General features: G+C 40.3%; 2 protein-coding genes across 2 annotated transcripts in view; one reads left to right on the forward strand and one right to left on the reverse strand.

Moving 5' to 3' along the window:
- Window positions 1–9,908, forward strand: part of RCBTB1 (RCC1 and BTB domain containing protein 1) — a 33,855-nt gene extending 23,947 nt beyond the window's left edge. The window contains exons 10-12 of the mRNA XM_007466422.1: window positions 627–778; window positions 1,552–1,682; window positions 9,184–9,908. Of these exons, the coding sequence (XP_007466484.1) occupies window positions 627–778; window positions 1,552–1,682; window positions 9,184–9,324 (424 nt within the window). The 3' untranslated portion in view covers window positions 9,325–9,908. The remainder of the gene's footprint in view (window positions 1–626; window positions 779–1,551; window positions 1,683–9,183) is intronic.
- A 9,028-nt stretch (window positions 9,909–18,936) lies between these two features.
- PHF11 (PHD finger protein 11) overlaps window positions 18,937–20,602 on the reverse strand; it is a 32,482-nt gene continuing 30,816 nt past the window's right edge. Inside the window, exon 12 of the mRNA XM_007466424.1 lies at window positions 18,937–19,076. Within this exon, the coding sequence (XP_007466486.1) occupies window positions 18,937–19,076 (140 nt within the window). The remainder of the gene's footprint in view (window positions 19,077–20,602) is intronic.

Raw genomic sequence — 20,602 nt, forward strand, 5'->3', positions numbered from 1 at the left:
CGGCTGGGCCCGTGAGCCATGGCCGCTGAGCCTGCGCGTCCGGAGCCTGTGCTCCGCAACGGGAGAGGCCACAACAGTGAGAGGCCCGCGTACCGGAAAAAAAAAAAAAAGAATATGCTGATTACATGACACACACAAAATGAATCATTTGAATGACATGAACATATGTCAAAAGTTTGAACACTCATTTCTGAATTTCTTTTAATTTCGTTGTTTAAAATGCCCTTCTATACAACATTTTTTAAAAAAACAAGCAGAAAGACTTGATCTGAATGGGGTCTATCAAATGCAAACAGTGGTACTGTTGAAGTGGTAGGTACTTCTAGGCTCCATTATAATTCTTACTATTTAATAGGCAGTATAAAAAATGAAAGTGAGTGTACGTAAAAGGTGAATGTAAAAGCCCTTGCCTGCGAAATATGTTTGGGTTCTTGTACATGGAATGAATGTATCGGGTTGGCCAAAAAGTTCATTTGGGTTTTTCTGTAACATCTTACGGAAAAACCTGAACAAACTTTTTGGCCAACCCAATACTACTCAAATATTAGTAGTTAAGCATACCTGTAATATTTGTTTATCCCTGATTTCATCAACTTAATTAGGTAACTTTTGCTGTTCCGTTTTAGGTGTGAGCACTTTCGATCCATGTTCCAGTCTTATTGGAATGAGGACATGAAGGAGGTGATAGAAATAGACCAGTTTTCCTACCCAGTGTACCGTGCCTTTCTCCAGTACCTCTACACAGATACAGTGGATCTGCCACCTGAAGATGCTATAGGTACCAGCCACATTGGGACTGGCCAGGGCATGGGGTCAAAAATATAACTCCCTGTATTCTTACAGTATTGAAATGTAAAAAGTTTCAGGTTTATTGGTTTTTAAGAAAGATTTGGAGTAAATGCCTTTAAAAACTAGTACTGTATTTGGGAGAGGGATGGACTTAGAGTTTGGGGTTAGTAGATGCAAACTATTACGTATAGAATGGATAAACAACAAGGTCCTACTGTATAGCACTGGGAACTATATTCAGTATCCTGGGATAAACCATAGTGGAAAAGAATATAAAAAAGAATGTATACCTGTGTATAACTGAGTCACTTTGCTGTACAGCAGAAATTAACACAACATTGTAAATCAGCTATACTTCAATAAAAATCTTTTTAAAGATAGTATTGTATAGCTATGGTTAATAATTATGGGCACCATATATGACTGTGGTCTTATTTTACTTTTTTAATACTGAAGTATAAGTTGCTAATGGATTTAGTGTATCATTTTGGAAACAAAATGAGGGGGGAAATTCAATTTTTTCCCCTTCCTTTGTACTACAGAAGAAATTGTATAAAGTGAGTGAGTATAGGAGAGGTATGTTTGGGAGGTGGGGATGGGATGGACTGAAAAAGAGAATTTATTTGATAAAATTCAGTGTTATTCCCTAAGAAGCTTCTGCTGATTTATCTACATAAATCTTCACCAAAATGAAATATATATATTTATAAGTGATTGGAAATTATTGTAACCTCAATTAAGCTTTCCACATTTTACTTTTAGGTCTTTTGGATTTGGCGACATCTTACTGTGAAAACAGACTGAAGAAACTTTGTCAGCACATTATCAAGCGAGGAATCACTGTGGAGAATGCCTTTTCATTGTTCTCTGCCGCGGTCAGATATGATGCAGAGGTAACATAAAATAATAAGCAGAAACACAAACCGCCCTTAACACCCCGTGAGCACGTTTCTCCTTTCTTGTATGAGACAGGAAGCGTGATGAGTAACTTCACTTCTATGTAGGGAATCATTGAACTGACTGACCCCTAAAAAATGAAATCTGGGGCTTCCCTGGTGGCGCAGTGGTTGAGAGTCCGCCTGCCGATGCAGGGGAAACGGGTTCGTGCCCCGGTCCGGGAGGATCCCACATGCCGCTGAGCGGCTGGGCCCGTGAGCCATGGCTGCTGAGCCTGTGCGTCCGGAGGCCGTGCTCCGCAATGGGAGAGGCCACAGCAGTGAGAGGCCCGTGTACCGCAAAAAAAAAAAAAAAAATCTGGCTTGCTTTATTCTCTGTTCATAGTTTCAAAAATGGTTGTTTCTCTACTTACATTTTTACCTAAGATAGGAAGCTAACTGAAGTCCCAGCAGCTATACTGCAGGTTGGAATATAAAGTGCCATACCTAATGGGACTAACAAACAGCATATTTTAGTTTCAAGTATTTCTCCAGGTCAGCTTAATATATTTTTCTCAAGATCCACTTTGCTGTCTCCCCAGCTCTCCCCTGTCGTAAACTAAGGCTGCCCTGTGATTTATAGCTGTGTATGCTCTGAAAATTTTATCATCGTCCAGTTATCACTCACAGTTATTCATGGGTGAAGAGCTTGCTCTGGACTCCTTTTTGTTTGTTTGCTTTTTATATTGGATTGATTGATGGATCTCTAGAGAGTCTCTGAATGAATGGGCTTTTGGGAGTCTTGTGTTTCAGACATTTATGTACATTTTCTTTAGGTTAAGAACCACGATATCATCAGATTGTAAGCTCCCTCTGAGCAGGAACTGTATCTTTATTCATCTGTGTGCCTTGTGCCTGGCACATGATAAATGTTTGTTGAACTGAATGAAGATTGTACCACGTGAAGGATACACGCAGGATAATTAGTGAACTAAAGGCTGGTATGGTTGGTTTTACATATTCATGAAGAATAAAAGTCAAAGAGCAAGAGTTTTGGAGTTACAGATGTCTAGCTAAGGTGTGCACCCTAAATGGAACAATTAGTCTTTCTTATAGGTATTTTGTCACCATATGATGAGGCAGATTACCTGGTATCAGGGAATTTACCAGACACCTGCAAAGATCTGCAGCTGTGGCCTTGGAGATGTGGTGGATAGACTTCATCTTTGTCACATTTGGGGATCGAAATGGACCATTATGTCTTGCATTTTCAAAATGTATCCTAATTTTATTTCAGATTATGTTATGATTATAAATATTTGGTAAGGTCAGATATAGCTGATTTTCTCTGTGACCTTTTCAACAGATGGAATGATGATCAAAGTAAATCATTTCTAATGGGAAATGGAAATATAGTTTTTTTCCTACCCTTTCTTAGTCATCGTGAACATCTTTATTAGAAATGCTGTTTCTTTAGATTTTATTTCTGCCCAATGATGTAATTTTCAATTGGTCCATGGCTTTTCTGTCCATTTGGTGATTGACTTTAGAATCTTCTGTGTCTCACCATACTCCTCCTCAGTGCTGATGAGTTCCATATTCTTGGGATTAGCATCTTGCTGACCAAAACCAGTCAGAACCACATGGGCAAGAGGCAGATATCTCGGCTTGAGTTGCTGGAAATTTCTTCCTCACTTTCAGCTAAAATCTACCCCAGAAAGTTTATAGAAAATGCCTTATTCCACTTCTACCCAGGCCGGTTGATCATTTCCTTCACTAGTTTTCACTTTTCTGATATCAAGTATAGATACATTAAAAGCTGTCCTTTGTTTGAGACCACAAATGCATGTGCTTCCACAGAGTCTGTCACAGTGTGGGCATATAGTTGGCACTCAGAAATGTATGTTGAGTTAAATGAACGAATGAATGTGTAATATTTGCAACACCTCACCATGAAGTTCTGCTTTTTTAAAAAAAATGTAAAAACAAACAAACAACAACTCACAACCCCGCAAATATTATACATTCACTGTAGAAAAATTAGAAAATAGAAGGCAAAAAGTCTTCTTTCTAGGTTGTATGGTTTTGATTGTGTTGGGAGTTATGTTAATCGACTAATGTAGCTTTACGTTTTATTTCCTTAATACTGTAGAATGTAGAAAGTAAATAAATGAAGTCTCTAGAATATAAAAATAAAACGCACTTACTATATCTATTAGTTGATGGGAAGCTGCTCCTAAAACAGATTGGAAATTAGCTGCAAAATCCGTTGTTTTCAGAAATTGAACTTGGGGACCCTACTGGACTTTCCCTTCACTCTGTTGGTTGAAATGCTGGGAGGATGGAGACTACCTGCCTTTCATGTTTCTTCTCTTTGCTATAAAAATTACTGTGGTTCCTCCATGCCTCCTTTTTTTTTTTTTTTTGTGGTACGTGGGCCTCTCACTGTTGTGGCCTCTCCCGTTGCAGAGCACAGGCTCCGGACGCGCAGGCTCTGCGGCCATGGCTCACGGGCCCAGCCGCTCCGCGGCATGTGGGATCTTCCCAGACCAGGGCACGAACCCACGTCCCCTGCATCGGCAGGCGGACTCTCTACCACTGCGCCACCAGGGAAGCCCCATGCCTCCTTTTAACAAGAGAATTTTGAAGCAAATGGACATACATAAAAAGAGCAAAAATGTATTGACTCAGTAGTTGTGGAGATTTTAAAAAGTAAGCTAATTGTTGTGGAACCCTTGCATTATGAATGCATTGTCAAATTTTCTGCACGTTTTTATAAAGAAGGACTTGGAGAAGGAGCATTTAAATATTCCTCTAGTACAAACTTGAATAAGTATCGACATCAAGGGAGAAAAATGCATATACAACATTGTCTTGTGATAGTTCTGATCACATTATGAACATTTTGAAATGCTTCTATTTATACTGTTTCTTTTCAGGAGATTTTTGTTTTCTGTGTCTATTTGAACATTAGAAGAAACAGTTTTTTTGTTTAACCGGAGTAGAGAACTTTCCAGAAAATCCTTTCTGAGCAGCTATGTCTTAAAATTTTGCATTTGGTGGGAAGCAGTAAATATGAGCCAGGAATCTAATTCCAAAATTGATTTGGGATATGAGTATTGGAAAGCTTCGTGCTAAAGCCAGATGGTCAGCATTTATTTCTTTTTTCAAGGGGTTAAATTAAAAGTTTTTTGTGATCAATAGACTGTAAAATACTTTTTGGGTAGTGAGAGAAGGCACCTTTAAAATTTTTTTCCAGTATAGTGAGACACTTAAATACATTCTAAAAAACAAAATCAAAACCTACTTTGATGTGGAATATTTTGTACTTGATATGCAGTTGACCCTTGAACGATGCAGGGATTAATCGCGTATAACTTACAGTCAGCCCTCCATATCCCTGGTTCGTCTGCATCTGTGGATTCAACCAAACTTAGATCCTGTAGTGCTGTAGTATGTACTATTGAAAAATATCCTGGGTAAGTAGACCCGTGCAATTCAAACCTGCATTGTTCAAGGGTCAACTGTACCATCAGGTGAATTCGAGACTATAGTGTTTGGGTTTTGTTATCTAATTATTTTAACAACACGTTTGGACAGTTAGGTGTGGTTCTCGGTATCTGCCATCTGAAATGTGTCTCAAGGGTGGCCTGTGACACAGAGGTCTCACCCTGGCCAAGTGTCCTTCCACAGGAAGTCTTAGCACTCTCATGTATTTTAGATTTTAAGGCTGGATAAGAACTCCGTTGAAGGCTACATTAGCATTTTTAAAATGTGGATATTAAGACCATCAATTCTCTGTGTTTCGTTTCTAAAGAAAATCTGTGGAAAGGAAAAACAACTTATTTTCAGAGTGTGTATAGTGATTGGAATAATTTAATTTAAATGCTTAAAGATTTGGAGCAAATTTGTAAATTTAGAATAGCAATATTTTATTTTGATCTTCCTTACTAATTATAACAAATCTGATATCTGATTTGCCCCAGAGCCACTTTACAATAATTTCACCACAGAATGTCATAAACATGGACTTTGGTTTCTAAAACACCAAGAATACCATATTAGACTCCTTGATTTTACACCCTTCCCCACTTTCTTATTCCATGGCCTTGAGAAAACTCTTAGGAACTTTTTTCATCTACTGGTCAAGTGGTCCTTCTCATCCTTCTTAGAAATTTTTTTTTTTAAGCCCAGCAGTCCTGTTATAGTTGACTTATTAGTTGGGTAAGAGTTGCATTTTCTTCTAGGTAATTGAAGATCTGATCGTTTGCAGCATGAGGTGAACAGATCATGTAGGTTTTTATAGTATTTAAGAATTATCAGAAGGGTGTCTACCTGATCCACACGTCAACATCAATAGCACACTGGCTCAGGTTGCGAAGTGAATGTGCTTGGCTGTGCCACTCTCTGGTTCAGGCAAATGAATGTGCAAATTCCAGTTTCTCTCTTCAAGTGTGTTCAATGCTTCCTTTTCCCAAGTTCTGCCTTATCCAAGGTGTAATTAGTTATTTAAACAACCCAGATTTAGATTATTTTCAGTATTCTTGAAACTGTTAAACATTTGTTGAATACAGTTGACCCTTGATCAACACAGGTTTGAATTGCACAGATCCACTTACATGTGGATATTTTTCAATAGTAAATACTACAGTACTACATGATCCACAGTTGGTTGAACCTGCGATTGTGGAGGGCCAACTATTAATTGTACTTGGATTAACCCCTGTGTTTTTCAAGTATCAACTGTACTGAGAAATCTTTCCAAACTAATTGGAGGGGAAGGGAAGGCAGTTTGATAAAACTATTTTCATAGGTATATGAACTGATTTGTAATTAGAAGCACCATTTGTATACCTGTACCAAGTTTATACTCAAGGTAATCTATACAGTTAGTAAACTGAATAAACTCACTTTTTCATTATACTACAAAGGTCTTTAATTCCAAATAAACAGATATAGAAGTGGTAAGGTTTTGTAGTGTCAGAATTTAGTGCCCTCTCTTTCTCCTTTGAATTTGAAATTATATAATTAAAACTTAATATTTAAAGATCCTTATCTGATACATTACATGGTTTGAAGAACTTTTTGTGCTATGACTGGCTCCTTCTTCCTGAGTTATATGTAGATAAACTAGTTTTCTGTTTTTGATAAGATTAAAATATGACTTTCATCTTTCCATGGGATATAATTTAGTCCCTAGAGCTATTTATTAACCATTGGGTTATGATACCAGGAGTAGTGCTTTTTCTTTAATAATAATGTGAGAGAGAGGATGTTTTCTATTGTTTAACATTTTAGTTTATTGTAATACACCCGAGCATTCAGCTGTCCATTCACCCCACTGGGAATCCATTCACCCCACTGGGAATCTCTTATTAAAAAACATGGATTCAGGGCTTCCCTGGTGGCGCAGTGGTTGAGAGTCCGCCTGCCGATGCAGGGGACACGGGTTCGTGCCCTGGTCCGGGAAGATCCCACATGCCGCGGAGCGGCTGGGCCCGTGAGCCATGGCCGCAGAGCCTGCGCGTCCGGAGCCTGTGCTCTGCAACGGGAGAGGCCACAACAGTGAGAGGCCCGCGTACAGCCAAAAAAAAACAACAAACAAACATGGATTCAGGTATTGTGCTAACGTTTTAAATGCATTTTCAATTATCTGGAGAATAAAACTATGGCAGTAGCTGGCTGAGAGACATTAAATGTGGTTTATCTCTTACTAGTTATATGCCTGGAGGGGAGGGACGAGAGACTCTTAGAATAAGGAAGTATTTGTTTGCAGGGGTCTGAAAGGGGTGTTTCTGTATGCGGACGCGGCCCTTTCCCACCCTGCCTAAAATTCTCATTTGGTGGTGGCTGGGAAACACGAAGCCAAGACCCTACAGTTTAACAGTTGTTGAGATCCTAGTTTGACAGAACCCTGAGTACTGACCTTCAGTATTGTTGGCCACGTTACAGAAACTGAGCTATTCGACTTCATCTTTGTGTACATTCCAGGTACCTAATTGATTTAGTAAATATGTTCCACTTTTTTTTTTTTAATTAACTTATTTTATTTTTGGCTGTGTTGCGTCTTTGTTGCTGCGCAGGGGCTCTTTCTAGTTGCGGTGAGCAGGGGCTACTCTTCATCGCAGTGCACGGGCTTCTCATTGCGGTGGTTTCTCCTGTTGTGGAGCACGGGCTCTAGGCATGCGAGCTTCAGTAGTTGTGGCTTGCGGGCTCTAGAGTGCAGGCTCAGTAGTTGTGGCGCAAGGGCTTAGTTGCTCCGCGGCATGTGGGATCTTCCCAGACCAGGGCTCGAACCTGTGTCCCCTGCATTGGCAGGCAGATTCTTAACCACTGCGCCACCAGGGAAGCCCCTGTTCCAATGCTTGAAGGGACAAACAACAATATAGTAGAGTTTTGCTGGAGATGAAAGCATGTCTTAGCATAGGTAGAAATAGATCTTTTTTTAAAAATTTATTTTTATTTATTTTTGGCTGTGTTGGGTCTTCGCTGTGTGCGCGGGCTTTCTCTAGTTGCAGCGAGCAGGGGCTACTCTTCGTTGTGGTGCGCGGGCTTCTCATTGTGATGGCTTCTCTTATTGCGGAGCACGGGCTCTAGGCACGCAGGCTTCAGTAGTTGTGGCACACGGGCTCAGTAGTTGTGGCTCGTGGCCTCTAGGCACACAGGCTCAGTAATTGTGGTGCACGGGCTTAGTTGCTGCGCGGCATGTGGGATCTTCCCGGACCAGGGCTTGAACCTGTGTCCCCTGCATTGACAGGCGGATTCTTAACCACTGCGCCACCAGGGAAGGCCAGAAATAGATTTTTAAATTGTTCTGGTTTGCCACTTGTGTATGTTACTCTCCCTCTGAATGTTGGTAGTTGGTAACTTCCATTTATCTAACTGAAAAGTCAAGTCTCTGTGACGATTCTTTTGTGGATTGACTATCCGAGAAATTAGCATGGTGGAAGTTGTATATTATTCTTTGTGGCTTTAAAAATGAAGGCATTTTTATATAGGAGAGCATGAAAGTGAATTTAAGGTCTTTGGAAGTTTTATTTTTAATGTGTCACTTTAGGTTGACCATTTCTCTTCATCACTTTTCTGTTTCTTAAAGTCTTCTCTTCCTTGGGCCAAATGATCCACATCTTAATTCTTTTCTCTGACTTCTTGAATGTGGTAAAACATATGATATGGACAAAAGTTGTTTCAGCTTTTTAAAACCATGTCTTTGAGTGACTAGACTATGTGATAACCATGAGGAAATCACCCCCCACTGTGTGTGTGTGTGTGTGTGTGTGTGTGTGTGTGTGTGTGTGTTTTGAAGAGTCAGACTTGAGTAGGGGAACCATTGCTTTTACTGTGTGGTGAGTAAATAGTTTGTATTTTTCTGACATGTACCTGTGGTCACTTGTTTGCCTAGTTTGAGGTTTCTAGCCTCAAATCTCTTCTGGGGGAGGGTGAGGGAGCTGGAGAGAAGTAATTCAAAGTTAATTAAAAAAGGCCTCTTCTTGTTTTTATTTTTGTTGTGTGTGTCCAGGATTTAGAAGAATTCTGCTTTAAGTTTTGCATCAATCATTTGACAGAAGTTACACAGACTGCAGCATTTTGGCAAATGGATGGCCCTCTGCTAAAGGAATTCATTGCTAAAGCCAGTAAATGTGGAGCCTTTAAGAACTGAAGCCCAAGACTGCTGGGTTTTGTGTGAGTGCTCTGGGGCTGGTGATGGTGTGTCGTTTGTGCTCTATGGGTGATGTAATTCTGCAGGTAAAAGAGCCCATCAGGTTGATTTGCTCACATGGAGATACAGTAAGGATACAGGAAGGGTGTACGGCTTTTCCTGAACCCATTTTAAACAACCCTTATTTCCAGATGTGTATATTTTAAATGTGACCTTAACGTTTGGCTGGGACATTGTAAAAGGGTGAAAGTCTAGCTGGTTGTTTGTTTTTTGTTTGGTTTGGTTTTGATTAGAGGAGCTCCTGAAGTTGGAAAGGGGGCTTTGCGGCAAGTCTCCTGGCTTGCATATCGGCACCCCTTTTGACGCCAGGAGTTGGGATAGGGTGCCAACTGTGAGAGATGTAGAGGCCCCACTGGGAATGACAGATGCTGACTTGGGGGCTTGTTGAAGAGCTGCATTAGTTGCTACTTCAGTGGCTTCACTGTGAAGGAATAGTTAAGATTGTCTGAGGCTTTTGTTTGTGTATTTGCATTATTGATGACTTTTTTAACTTCAAAATAATATTCAATTTAATAGAAGCCTATTGAAATGATAATTATGTGAAGATGAATTTCTAGGTTAGTCAGGGTTTCTCTTAAGACTTAAGTACATAAAGAGTAGTAATGTAGAACTATCTGTGAAAACTTGATAATGAAAGAAACTTCATTTGGGTGAAAGTGGATATTTTGCAACTCAGAGTCTCCACTACTAACAGCGTTTTATTAAGGTTAAATTTGAGAACCCAAATTTAAATCCCCCTACCTTTTCTCCTGTAAATGCTAATCACATAAGAGGAAAATAGTGATATATTTAATGTACTCTTGCCTTCCTGAATTGTGGTTGCTGAATCATCAGATCTGCTACGTCTGACTCAAATAAGTGGTTCTTAAAACCAAGTTTCTTACAGGACTTAATAGAATTTGTTTTTATCCATTTTTATCTATGCCAAATGCTGTCACACATTTTGCTTATTTGAAATGTCACCAGCTTTCACATTTGATTTTCCTTTCCTTTTAATTGTGTTAGGTAACTTTGAAAAAGGATCTAAATTATGAGGGCGTTTTTTTGGTCTGGTTATGAAATGTGACTTTGGGAAGTAAGAGTGTTCAACTCTGAGTTTTATCATGTGTGCCCGTTGAGCTTGCTTCAAGAACAAAGCTTTGTTCTGCTCTCTGGCCCACGGACTCATTTCCATTCGTGGGGGCTCCTTTAGTGAACTGTTTCATGTTTGGAAGGTCCTCCATCTGAATTTAGAGACCGAATCCATTTTCAGACCCCAATTAAAAAGAGGGTGAAGAGATGCTGCAGCTACTGTTTTTAGCAATGTTTCTAAGTGTATATTGTGGTGGGGGGGTGAGGGCCCAAAGACGGAAATTCATTGATAGGGGAAATAAACCCGGAAGTCTCAGCCCCCTTTTCTTGACCATGTTGCAAGTGATCGAAGCCCAATGAGTTATTAGGTTAGAATTAGTTCTGCAACATAATAGAATTTTCTTACTAGGTTGATAAATGTACATTAATTTGATTATTAGCTATGATGGGTAGTGTTTCTAACAATCGCTGTCTATAGGCTGATCTGGACAAAACAAGAACTTCAGTAAGTTTACTATTGCTCTTACTTGAAAAACAACTTTAAAAAAGCACAAATTAACATAGATCCATTTCCATAGATAGTTCATTCACTAAACAAATATTTACTGAGTTCCCAATAGGTGAAGAACCACTTCTCATATTAGATTACTGAGTAATTTGTATGACTATATTTTCAGTGAAGAGAACAGAAAAAAGTCTCTCAGAAAGTACTTGAGTATCATCTTGTGTTGTTTTTTTTTAAAAAAAATATGCTCTCTTATTTTTCTACTTGGTTTTGTTGTTAATCATAGCAGGAGATGAAAACTATTCTTTGAATTGTTTTTTTCATCTGATATAATAATGAAAGCCAAAGTATTGGTATTTCTTCACATAGCCCTAAAATGTACTCTTGAACTTCCTACTGGAACAAGGTTTGATACGCTAGTTATATAGGTTGTATATATGTAATGTTTGAAGTGACATATTAATAAATAAAGCAGTCTGTTAAAATAGGCATGTAGAGTTATTTTTTCCCTCTCAAAAATCAATAATATGGCAGCCTTAAAAGGGAAGGAAATTCTGACACATGCTGCAGCTTGGATGAACCTTGAGGACATTATGCTAAGTGAAATAAGCCAGCCACAAAAGGACAAGTACTGTATGATTCCATTTACATGAGGTCCCTGGAGTAGTCAGATTCATAGGAAGTAGAATGGTGGTTGGCAGGGGCTGGGAGAAAGGGTATGAGGGATTATTGTTTAATAGGTACAGAGTTTCAGTTTTGCAAGATGGAAAGAGTTCTATGCGTGGATGATACACAACAACGTGAATGGACTTAACGCTACTGAACTGTACACTTAAGCATGGTTAACATGGTAATGTGTATTTTGCCAGTTTTAAAAAAAAAAACCAGTACTGTGATTCTTGGGTATCAGACTAAAAACAGGTACCACCATGAGCATGCTGTTTCTCAATTATCCTCCCCCCCCCCAGAAGATATGCTTTGGTTTTATTCCTGCCGAAAGATACTACAATTGAACTGTCACAGTAGAAAAACGTATCTGGATCCTTTTGGGGACTTATAAATGAAGGGAGAGACATGGTCCCTATCCTCAAGGAATGTAAAAATTATTGGGAGGGAGGAGAGAGGTTTAGGAATTAACAACATAATAACATTTATAAACAGCTTTTCGTAAGTCATCGAGAGGAAACCCAATAGGGTTAGTATGAGAAGCAGTTGTTCTGAAGGTCATGTTTGTGCAGCATAGGGGGCAGCACAAATATCCTTTTGGCTCATTTCCAAAACAACGGTAAGTGGCCCAAGCAGAGGCTTAGAGGTGGGGAATAATGAGCCTTCCAGAACTTTACCATAAGCAAGTTTGTTTGTTTAGAATGGGAAAATAAACCAGGCCCCCTCTGGCGGAAATGTTGGCAAGGGGAGGGCATGTGTCTGTGTGTGTGGTGTGGATGAGAACATTCATTTCCCACAGTGCCAGGCATTTTAATGCCCTGTGCTTCACACGCATTTTCTTTTTTAGTGCCCGCATTTTGTACCATAAAGTAGGCCGAATTAGTCTCATATTAAGTAATTTTTTCAGCAGTGACACAGCTAAAGTAAAAATCCAGGTCTGGGGCTTCCCTGGTGGCGCAGTGCTTGAGAGTCCGCCTGCCGATGCAGGAGACGCGGGTTCGTGCCCCGTTTCGGGAGGATCCCACATGCCGCGGAGCGGCTGGGCCCGTGAGCCATGGCCGCTGAGCCTGCGCGTCCGGAGCCTGTGCTCCGCAAATGGGAGAGGCCACAACAGTGAGAGGCCCGCATAACGCAAGAAAACAAAAAAAATCCAGGTCTGTTTTAATTTGCCCGATATTTGCCACTTGATGACAAATACTTGTTGCTTCCTTGTGCTGAGTTACCACCATGAATGGTGAAATTTGAAAGTAAAGTGGTGGACAGAGGGGTTTTTTTAAGAAATAAACATCATGACATCAGAACTATTACTCAGATAAGCTTTGCTATAGGATGTAACATCAGGGAGGGAAGCTGAAGTTACAGCATCATCTAGACCAGGGGAAATCTTTATTCAGTGGGTCTGGGATGGAGTCTTGGTTTGTTTGTTTTTTTTAATTGAGGTATAGTCGATTTACAATATTATCTTAGTTTTAGATATACAGCATAGTGATTCAAAATTTTTATAGATTATACTTCATTTATAGTTATAAAATATTGGCTGTATTCCCTATGCAATACAGTATATCCTTATAGTTTATTTATTTTATACATAGTAGTTTGTACCTCTTAATTCCCTACCCCCACCTTGCCCCTCCCCTCTTCCCTCCTCCCACTTGTAACCACTAGTTTGTTCTCTGTATCTGTGAGCCTGTTTTTTTTTTGTTATACTCAATAGTTGGTTTTATTTTTAAATTCCATATATAAGTGATAACATACAGTATTTGTCTTTCTCTGACTTATTTCACTAAATATAATACTGTCCAGGTCCATCCATGTTGCTGCAAATGTCAGAATTTCTTTTTGTTGACTGACTAGTACACACACACACACACACACACACACACACACACACACACACCCCACATCATCTTTATCCATTCATCTGTTGATGGACACATGGTTGCTTCCATATCATGGTTATTGTAAATAATGCTGCTGTGAACATTGGGTTGCACATATCTTTTCGAATTAGTGTTTTCATTTTCTTTGGAGATATACCCAGGAGTGGGATTGCTGGATCATATGATAGTTCTATTTTTATTTTTTTGAGGAACCTCCATACTGTTTTCCACAGTGACTGCACCAATTTACATTCCTACCATTAGGGTACAAGCGTTCCCTTTTCTCCACATCTTTGCCAACATTTGGTGGTATTTATGGTCTTTTTATTTATTTATTTATTTTGCCACTTTGTGCAAGTTGTGGGATCTCAGTTCCCCAACCAGGGATTGAATCCGGGCCACAGCAGTGAAGGCAGTGAATCCTAATCACTAGACTACCAGGAAGCTCCCCTATTTGTGGTCTTTTTGATGATGGCCATTCTGACAGGTGTAAGGTGATATCTCATTGTAGTTTTGATTTGCATTTCCCTAGTGTTAGCAGCGCTGAGCATCTTTCTGTGTGCCTGTGGGCCATCTGTTTGTATGTCCTCTTTGGAGAAATGTCCATTTGGGTCTTCTGCCCTTTTTTTAATCTCGTTTGTATTTTTGATGTTGAGTTGTATGAGCTGTTTATATATTTTGGATATTAACCCTTTACCAGTCGTATCATTTGCAAATATTTTCTACCATTAAGTAGGTTGTCTTTCTGTTTTGTCAGTGGTTAATGTGTCATTTAAGGCCAGTGTTTCCTTATTGATTTTCCGTCTGGATGATCTGTCCATTGATGTAATTGAGGTGTTAAAGTCTCCTACTATTATTGTGTTACTGTCAGTTTCTCCCTTTATGTCTGATAATATTTGCTTTATGTATTTAGGTGGTCCTGTGTTGAGTGCATATATATTTACAATTGTTACATCTTCTTGGATTGATCCCTTGATCATTATGTAATGTCCTTCTTTACGGTCTTTTTTTTTTTTAATAGATCTTTATTGGAGTATAATTGCTTCACAATACTGTTAGTTTCTGTTGCACAGCAAAGCGAATCAGCCATATGCGTACACATGTCCCCATATCCCCTCCCTCTTGAGCCTCCCGTCCATCCTCCCTCTCCCACCTCAAAGTCTGTTTTGTCTGGTACAATATTGCTAACCCCCGCTTTCTTTTAATTTCTATTTGCATGGAATGCCCCTTCCCATCCCTTCACTTTCAGTCTGAATGTGTCTATAGCTCTGAAGTGAGTCTCTTGTAGAAAACATGTGTACAGGTCTTGTTTTTGTATCCATTCAGCCCGTCTGTATGTCTTTTGATTGGAGCATTTAGTCCATTTACATTTAAAGTAATTATTGATATGTATGTAGTTACTGCCATTTGTTAATTGTTTTGGGGTTGTTTTTATAGTTCTTTGTTGTTCCTTTCTTCTTCTTTGTTCTTTTTCCTTGTGATTTGATGACTATCTTTAGTGCTATGTTTGGATTCCTTTCTCTTTTTTGGCTGTGTATCTATTATACATTTTGGGTTTGCAGTTACCATGAGGTTTTTGTATGGCAGTCTGTATATATTTATGTGATTATTTTAAGTTGCTGGTCTCTTCATTTCAAATGCATTTTAACAGCCCGACATTGGTACTCGCCTCCCCTCATGATTACTGTGTTGGGCATCATATTTTAAATCTATTTATTTTGTGTATCCCTTAACTGCTTATTGTGGCTATAGACAATTTTACTACTTTTGTCTTTTAACCTTCCTGCTAGCTTTGTTCATGGCTGATTCCCTATCTTTACTGTATGTTTTGCCTTTACCGGTGAGCTTTTTCTTTTCATAATTTCCACGTTTCTAATTGTGGCCTTTTCTTTCTCACTAAAAAATTTCCTTTAACATTTCTTGTAAAGCTGGTTTGGTGGCACTGAACTTCTTTCGCTTTTGCTTGTCTGTAAAACTTTTGATCTCCATCAGATCTGAACGAGAGCCTTGTCAAGTAAAGTATTCTTGGTTGTAGGTTTTTCCCTGTCATCACTTTAAATATATTGTGCCACTCCCTTCTGGTCTGTAGAGTTTCTGCTGAGAAGTCAGCTGATATCCTTAATGGAGTTTCCTTATAAGTATTGATAACTTGTTGCTTTTCCCTTGTTGCTTTTAATATTCTCTCTTTATCTTTAGTTTTTGCCATTTTAATTATAATATGTCTTGGTGTGGTCCTCTTTGGGTTGATCCTGTTTGGGACTCTGTGCTTTCTGGATTTGGGTGACTGTTTCCTTTTCCAGGTTAGGGAAGTCTTTAGCTACTGTGTCTTCAAATATGTTCTCAGGCCCTTTCTCTCTCTCTCTTCTCTTTCTGGCATCCCTGTAATGTGAATGTTAGTATGCTTGTTGTTGTCTCAGAGGTCTCTTAAACTGTCCTTATTTCTTTCTATTCTTTTTTCTGTTCAGCATCAGTGATTTCCACTACTCTGTCTTCCAGCTCACTAATCTGTTCATCTGTGTCATTTAGTCTATTTTCGATTCCTTCTAGTGTATTTTTCATTTCGGTTATTGTATTCTTCATCTGTTTGGTTGTTCTTTATGTTTTCTAACTCTTCTTTAAAAACTTCTAACTTCTTGTTCTGTTTATTCATTTTTATTCTGAATTCTTTGATCAACTTTATGATCATTACCTTGAACTGTGTCTCCACTTATTTCTTCTTCTGGGGTTTTATCTTGTTCTTTCGTTTGGAACATATTCCTTTGTCCCCTCATTTTGCCTAACTTACTCTATTTATTTCTATGTGTCAGGTAGGTTGGTTATGATTCCTGACTTTGGAAAAGTGGCCCTTTGTAGGGGATGTCTTCTGTGTCCCAGCAATGCACTCCCCTCTCGTCACCGGAGCTATATGCTATAGGGGCACCCTCCATGTGGGCTGCGTGGGTCCTTCTGCTGTGGTGGGCTGACTACTGTGGGCAGCCTGGTGGGTGTGGCTGGCCTCTGGTCTGATTGGTTGCCAGGCCCTGCCTTGTATGGAGGAGCCAGCCACTGGTTGGCAGAGTGGATCATGAGGTAGCCAGCTGTGGAACCCTGGGAGGCTGGCCCTGGGGCTCGTGCCCTGGGGCTCGTGCTGGCTCACTGGAGCCAGGAGTCAGGTCCATGAGATCTGGGGCTGGTTCCCACCCACTGGTGGGTGAAGCCAGGTCCTGGGGTCTCACTGCAGGGCCCAGGGGCTCCAGAGCTGGTGTCAGACAGCTGGCAGGTGGGGTCATTTCCTGACACAGCTGGCTGCAGGACCTGGGGTGTCTTGAAACTTGTGTTTACCTCCTGGTGGGCGGGGCCTGGGCTCAGGTGGTCCCAGGACTGGTGCTGGCCTGTTGGTGGGTGGGGCTGGGGCCCAGGGGATTCTAGGGCTGATGCCTGCCCACTGGTGCACAGAGCTGGGTCCCAGGGTGTCTGGGTCTGTTGTCTGTGCACTGGTATGTGGAGTTGGGTCCTGGGCCCTCTGGTGGGCAGGGCTGTGTCCAGGGACGGCTGTGGGCTCAGGGGGTCTTAAGGGGGTGTGTATGCTCCACCCCAGTTGTTCTGCCTGAAGTATCCCGGTACTGGTACCTATAGGCTAGTGAGCAGGGGCACAGCTGGATCCTGAGACTAATAAGCTAGAGGGAGGATTCCAGAATGGCACTTGCAGGCACCAGTGTCTGTCTCCATGGTGGAATGTGCTCCCAGAAATGGCCGGTGCCAGTGTCTTTGTCCCCAGGGTGAGCTCCAGTTGCCTCCTCCTTCCCTGGGAGACTCGCCACGATCAGTAGGTAGGTCTGTCCCAGGCTCCTTTCAAATTACTTCTTCTGCCCTGGGTCCTGGAGCATGAGTGTTTGGATGCACCCTTTAAGAGTGGAGTCTCTATTTTCCCCTGCCCTCTGGGACTCCCAAAGGTAAGCTCCACTGGCCTTCAAAGCCAAATGTTAACGGGGCTTGTCTTCCTGGCACAAGACCCTTGGGTTTGGGGATCCAGATGTGGGGCTCAGACCCATTGTTTGCTGGGAAGAACCTCTGCAGTTGTGATTATTCTCCCATTTGTGGGTTGCCCACCCAGTGGTGTGGGTCTCGACTGTATTGTGTTTCTGCATCCCACCCCACCCCCTGTCTGATTGTGGTTTTCTTGGTATCTTTAGTTGTAGATCTTTTCTGTTGGCTTCGGTCTTTTTGATCCATAGTTCTATAAATAGTTGTAATTTTGGTGTGCCTGTCAGATGAGGTGAGCTCAGAGTCTGTCTACTCTGCCATCTTCTAAAATCTTTTTTTGGCTTCCGTAGTTTTTTAAGTGCCTCAGGTGATCCTGATGTGTAGCCAAATTTGAAAACCACTGAGATTTTGCCCCTCAGTTATTAATGACTTGGGCTGGGGTTGCCATTACAACAGGAATGGACATGTTCTTTCGTTTACATCATATTCTTCAGCAGATATTGAGCATATTATGTGCCAGATACCATGTTGTTGGAGACTCAGATCAAACTCATGTTGAAATATGTAGCACTACTGTGGATCAAAGTAGTGTGGTACAAAAGTAGAAATGTGAAGTTTTCAGAGGTCAGACATGGTAGTAGGGCATACAAATCTTAATTGTATATTGTTAGGTTGAGAAAAACCTTCAAAGAGACCATCCAGTTTTAAATGTTTGTTTTGAAGATGATGTTATGCCCATGTGCTGTGGCTGAAGAGAAATTTAAAAAACACACAGGTATGTTGGGTACAGGTATAACATTCAGATTTATTATATCAAAGAAGCATTAACGGGCTGGAACTAGTCTCAAAAGATAAAAACAGTTTATGCATTTTTTCAACATTTATTGAGCACGCTAGCTGCTGGGAATGTGATAGGAAAACACAGGAATAGTGAGTTTCTGTCCTCAGACTGCTTATACTCCAGTGGTTTGATGTATGATAGAGTGGCTTACACCGAGAAAGGGATATGAAGAGAAAGTACTCTCAGATGCAATAGGTATGAGGGCATCAGCAGGAGGAGCAGTGAAGACTTCACAGCAGGATGTGCAAAGGCCCTGGGGGCAGGAGCACCTGGAATCCACTTAGCTCACTGTAGTGGGGGTGGGGGAGGCGGGATCTAAAAATCTAAAAATCCATCAAAGGATTTTTAGAGCGATGGGAGGCATGGCCCAATTTACTCAAGTAGAATCAGAAATATTTTACTGGGGGGGAGGGGTAGAAGTGAGATGATGATGAGGAAGAGGAGGCAATAAAAAGGAATTAAGATGCCGAATCAGCAAGAACAGTTAAGGGCTGGTGAGGATCAGAGTTTGAGGGCCAGAGAGACACGAGGGCCCTAGTGCTAAAGATGTGCAGCTTTCACAGGCCTGTCTCCAGCTTTCAGCCTGTCCAACTGTGCTTGATTCCTGGCTTAGGAAATGGCCATTCTTAAGAAGACAGAGAAGAATCTGAAGTAGAACTTGGCTGAAGCTCAGAGCACAAGGTTTGTTTCAAGTCCTGAAGTAGCTCAATCTCGTCCTTCAGCTGCTGCTGCCTTTGTTCAAATTGATGAATTTTATTCTCTACTGCTATAAGAAGAAAATTATTTCAGGTGATTCAGTAGTTTTATACACAACGTACTATTTCTAGCCTCTTCTGAAAGTGCATAGTACACAATGCTGTGCCCCAAATGAAAAGGATCTAGGGTCTTGTGAGCAGGAATTGATGCTTTTATGCTTTTGCTTTCTCTTCTAGTTCAGGATACAATTCAGGTTCAGGTATTTATCACACATAAAGCTGGTCTGTAAATCTTTAAAATTTTGTATACATTTATAGCAGAAAAGGCACTTCTGTATACTTTTGAGGATTTGAAAGCCGCGACTAAACCTTCATGCTACACAATATCCATTTGTTGAGAGGATGCCATTAGACTATCAAGGGTTAAGAGCAAATCTTTCAGAGAAATGCATCCAATTTTTAATGTTACATAAAAGCTTTCGGTTTTATTTAGAAATAGGAATGCTTTTATTGTGGAAACTTAGAAGCTACTTTAGTTAGGCTTTATATTATAATATTACTCAGTGGCAATTTTTTTAAAAACCTCAAAATCTTAGAATATCTGTATACCTGCGGTTAACTTTCTGAAACACTGAAAAGGCTGAATTAAGCAAAAGAGTCTTTATCAGTTGGGGTGTGAGAAGTTAAGTCTTTTAAGTTGGTTCTACATGCGATTCCAAATAATGTCACCTCCGGGAGCTCACACCCCCCAAATATTACACTATACTGTATGTACTCCCAGCTGTCTTAACCTAGGTAGTGATATGTTCCAAACATGTTACTTTTATATGAAAGAAAAATAAACATACATGAAAGTCACCTACAAAATAAAGCCTTTTAGAAAAAAAATTTAAAGGCCTCTTTAAAAAAGAAAAAGGATATTCCCGTAATATGCATACATTCTCGAGACTGGTAAGAAAACACACTATTGTTGACTTTTTCAGCTGATTATAAATGTAATACAAAATTCAAATAGAAATGTGTAATATGAAAACAAAAATGAGAAAGGCTTGTGTATACTGAGACAGGAATATGAACTAATATTTTATCCACCGGGAAAATCTATTTTCCTGATATACTTGCTGGAAAGACAAATACATCTCTGGAAAAGGACAGAGTTTAGGGCACTGTTTGTGTACAACTTCAGGGGGAGCCATCTGCCTTAAACTCTGTGTCAACCTGTGCCCTCCACTCCCACCGGGATGTGCAGTGCACAGCCTGCCCAGCTGTGTGTGGCAGCCTTGATGGAGAAGTCAGGTCAGACTCATCAATGTGGAAACTTAGCCTGTTTTGAAGGCATCTGAAATAGTGGTGAAAGGACCACTGTTTGTTTGATGTTTTATGGAAAGGTTAACTCTGTTTCCACTAGGTTTTCTTTTTCAAAAGTTTCTTGGCTATTTTTTTTTTTTTTGATGATGAACTTTAGAATCAATCACAACCCTCCCTCTCCCATTAGATTTGAAGATTAATGTTGAAAGAACTGAAATTTATACACATCGTACCAAGTGAGAGGGAGACAGCGCAGCATGGTTTATCACAGCCTCACCAGTTCCTGCTG

Source organism: Lipotes vexillifer, unplaced genomic scaffold (assembly GCF_000442215.2).
Source record: "Lipotes vexillifer unplaced genomic scaffold, Lipotes_vexillifer_v1.1 scaffold384, whole genome shotgun sequence".
Taxonomy (NCBI): domain Eukaryota; kingdom Metazoa; phylum Chordata; class Mammalia; order Artiodactyla; family Lipotidae; genus Lipotes; species Lipotes vexillifer.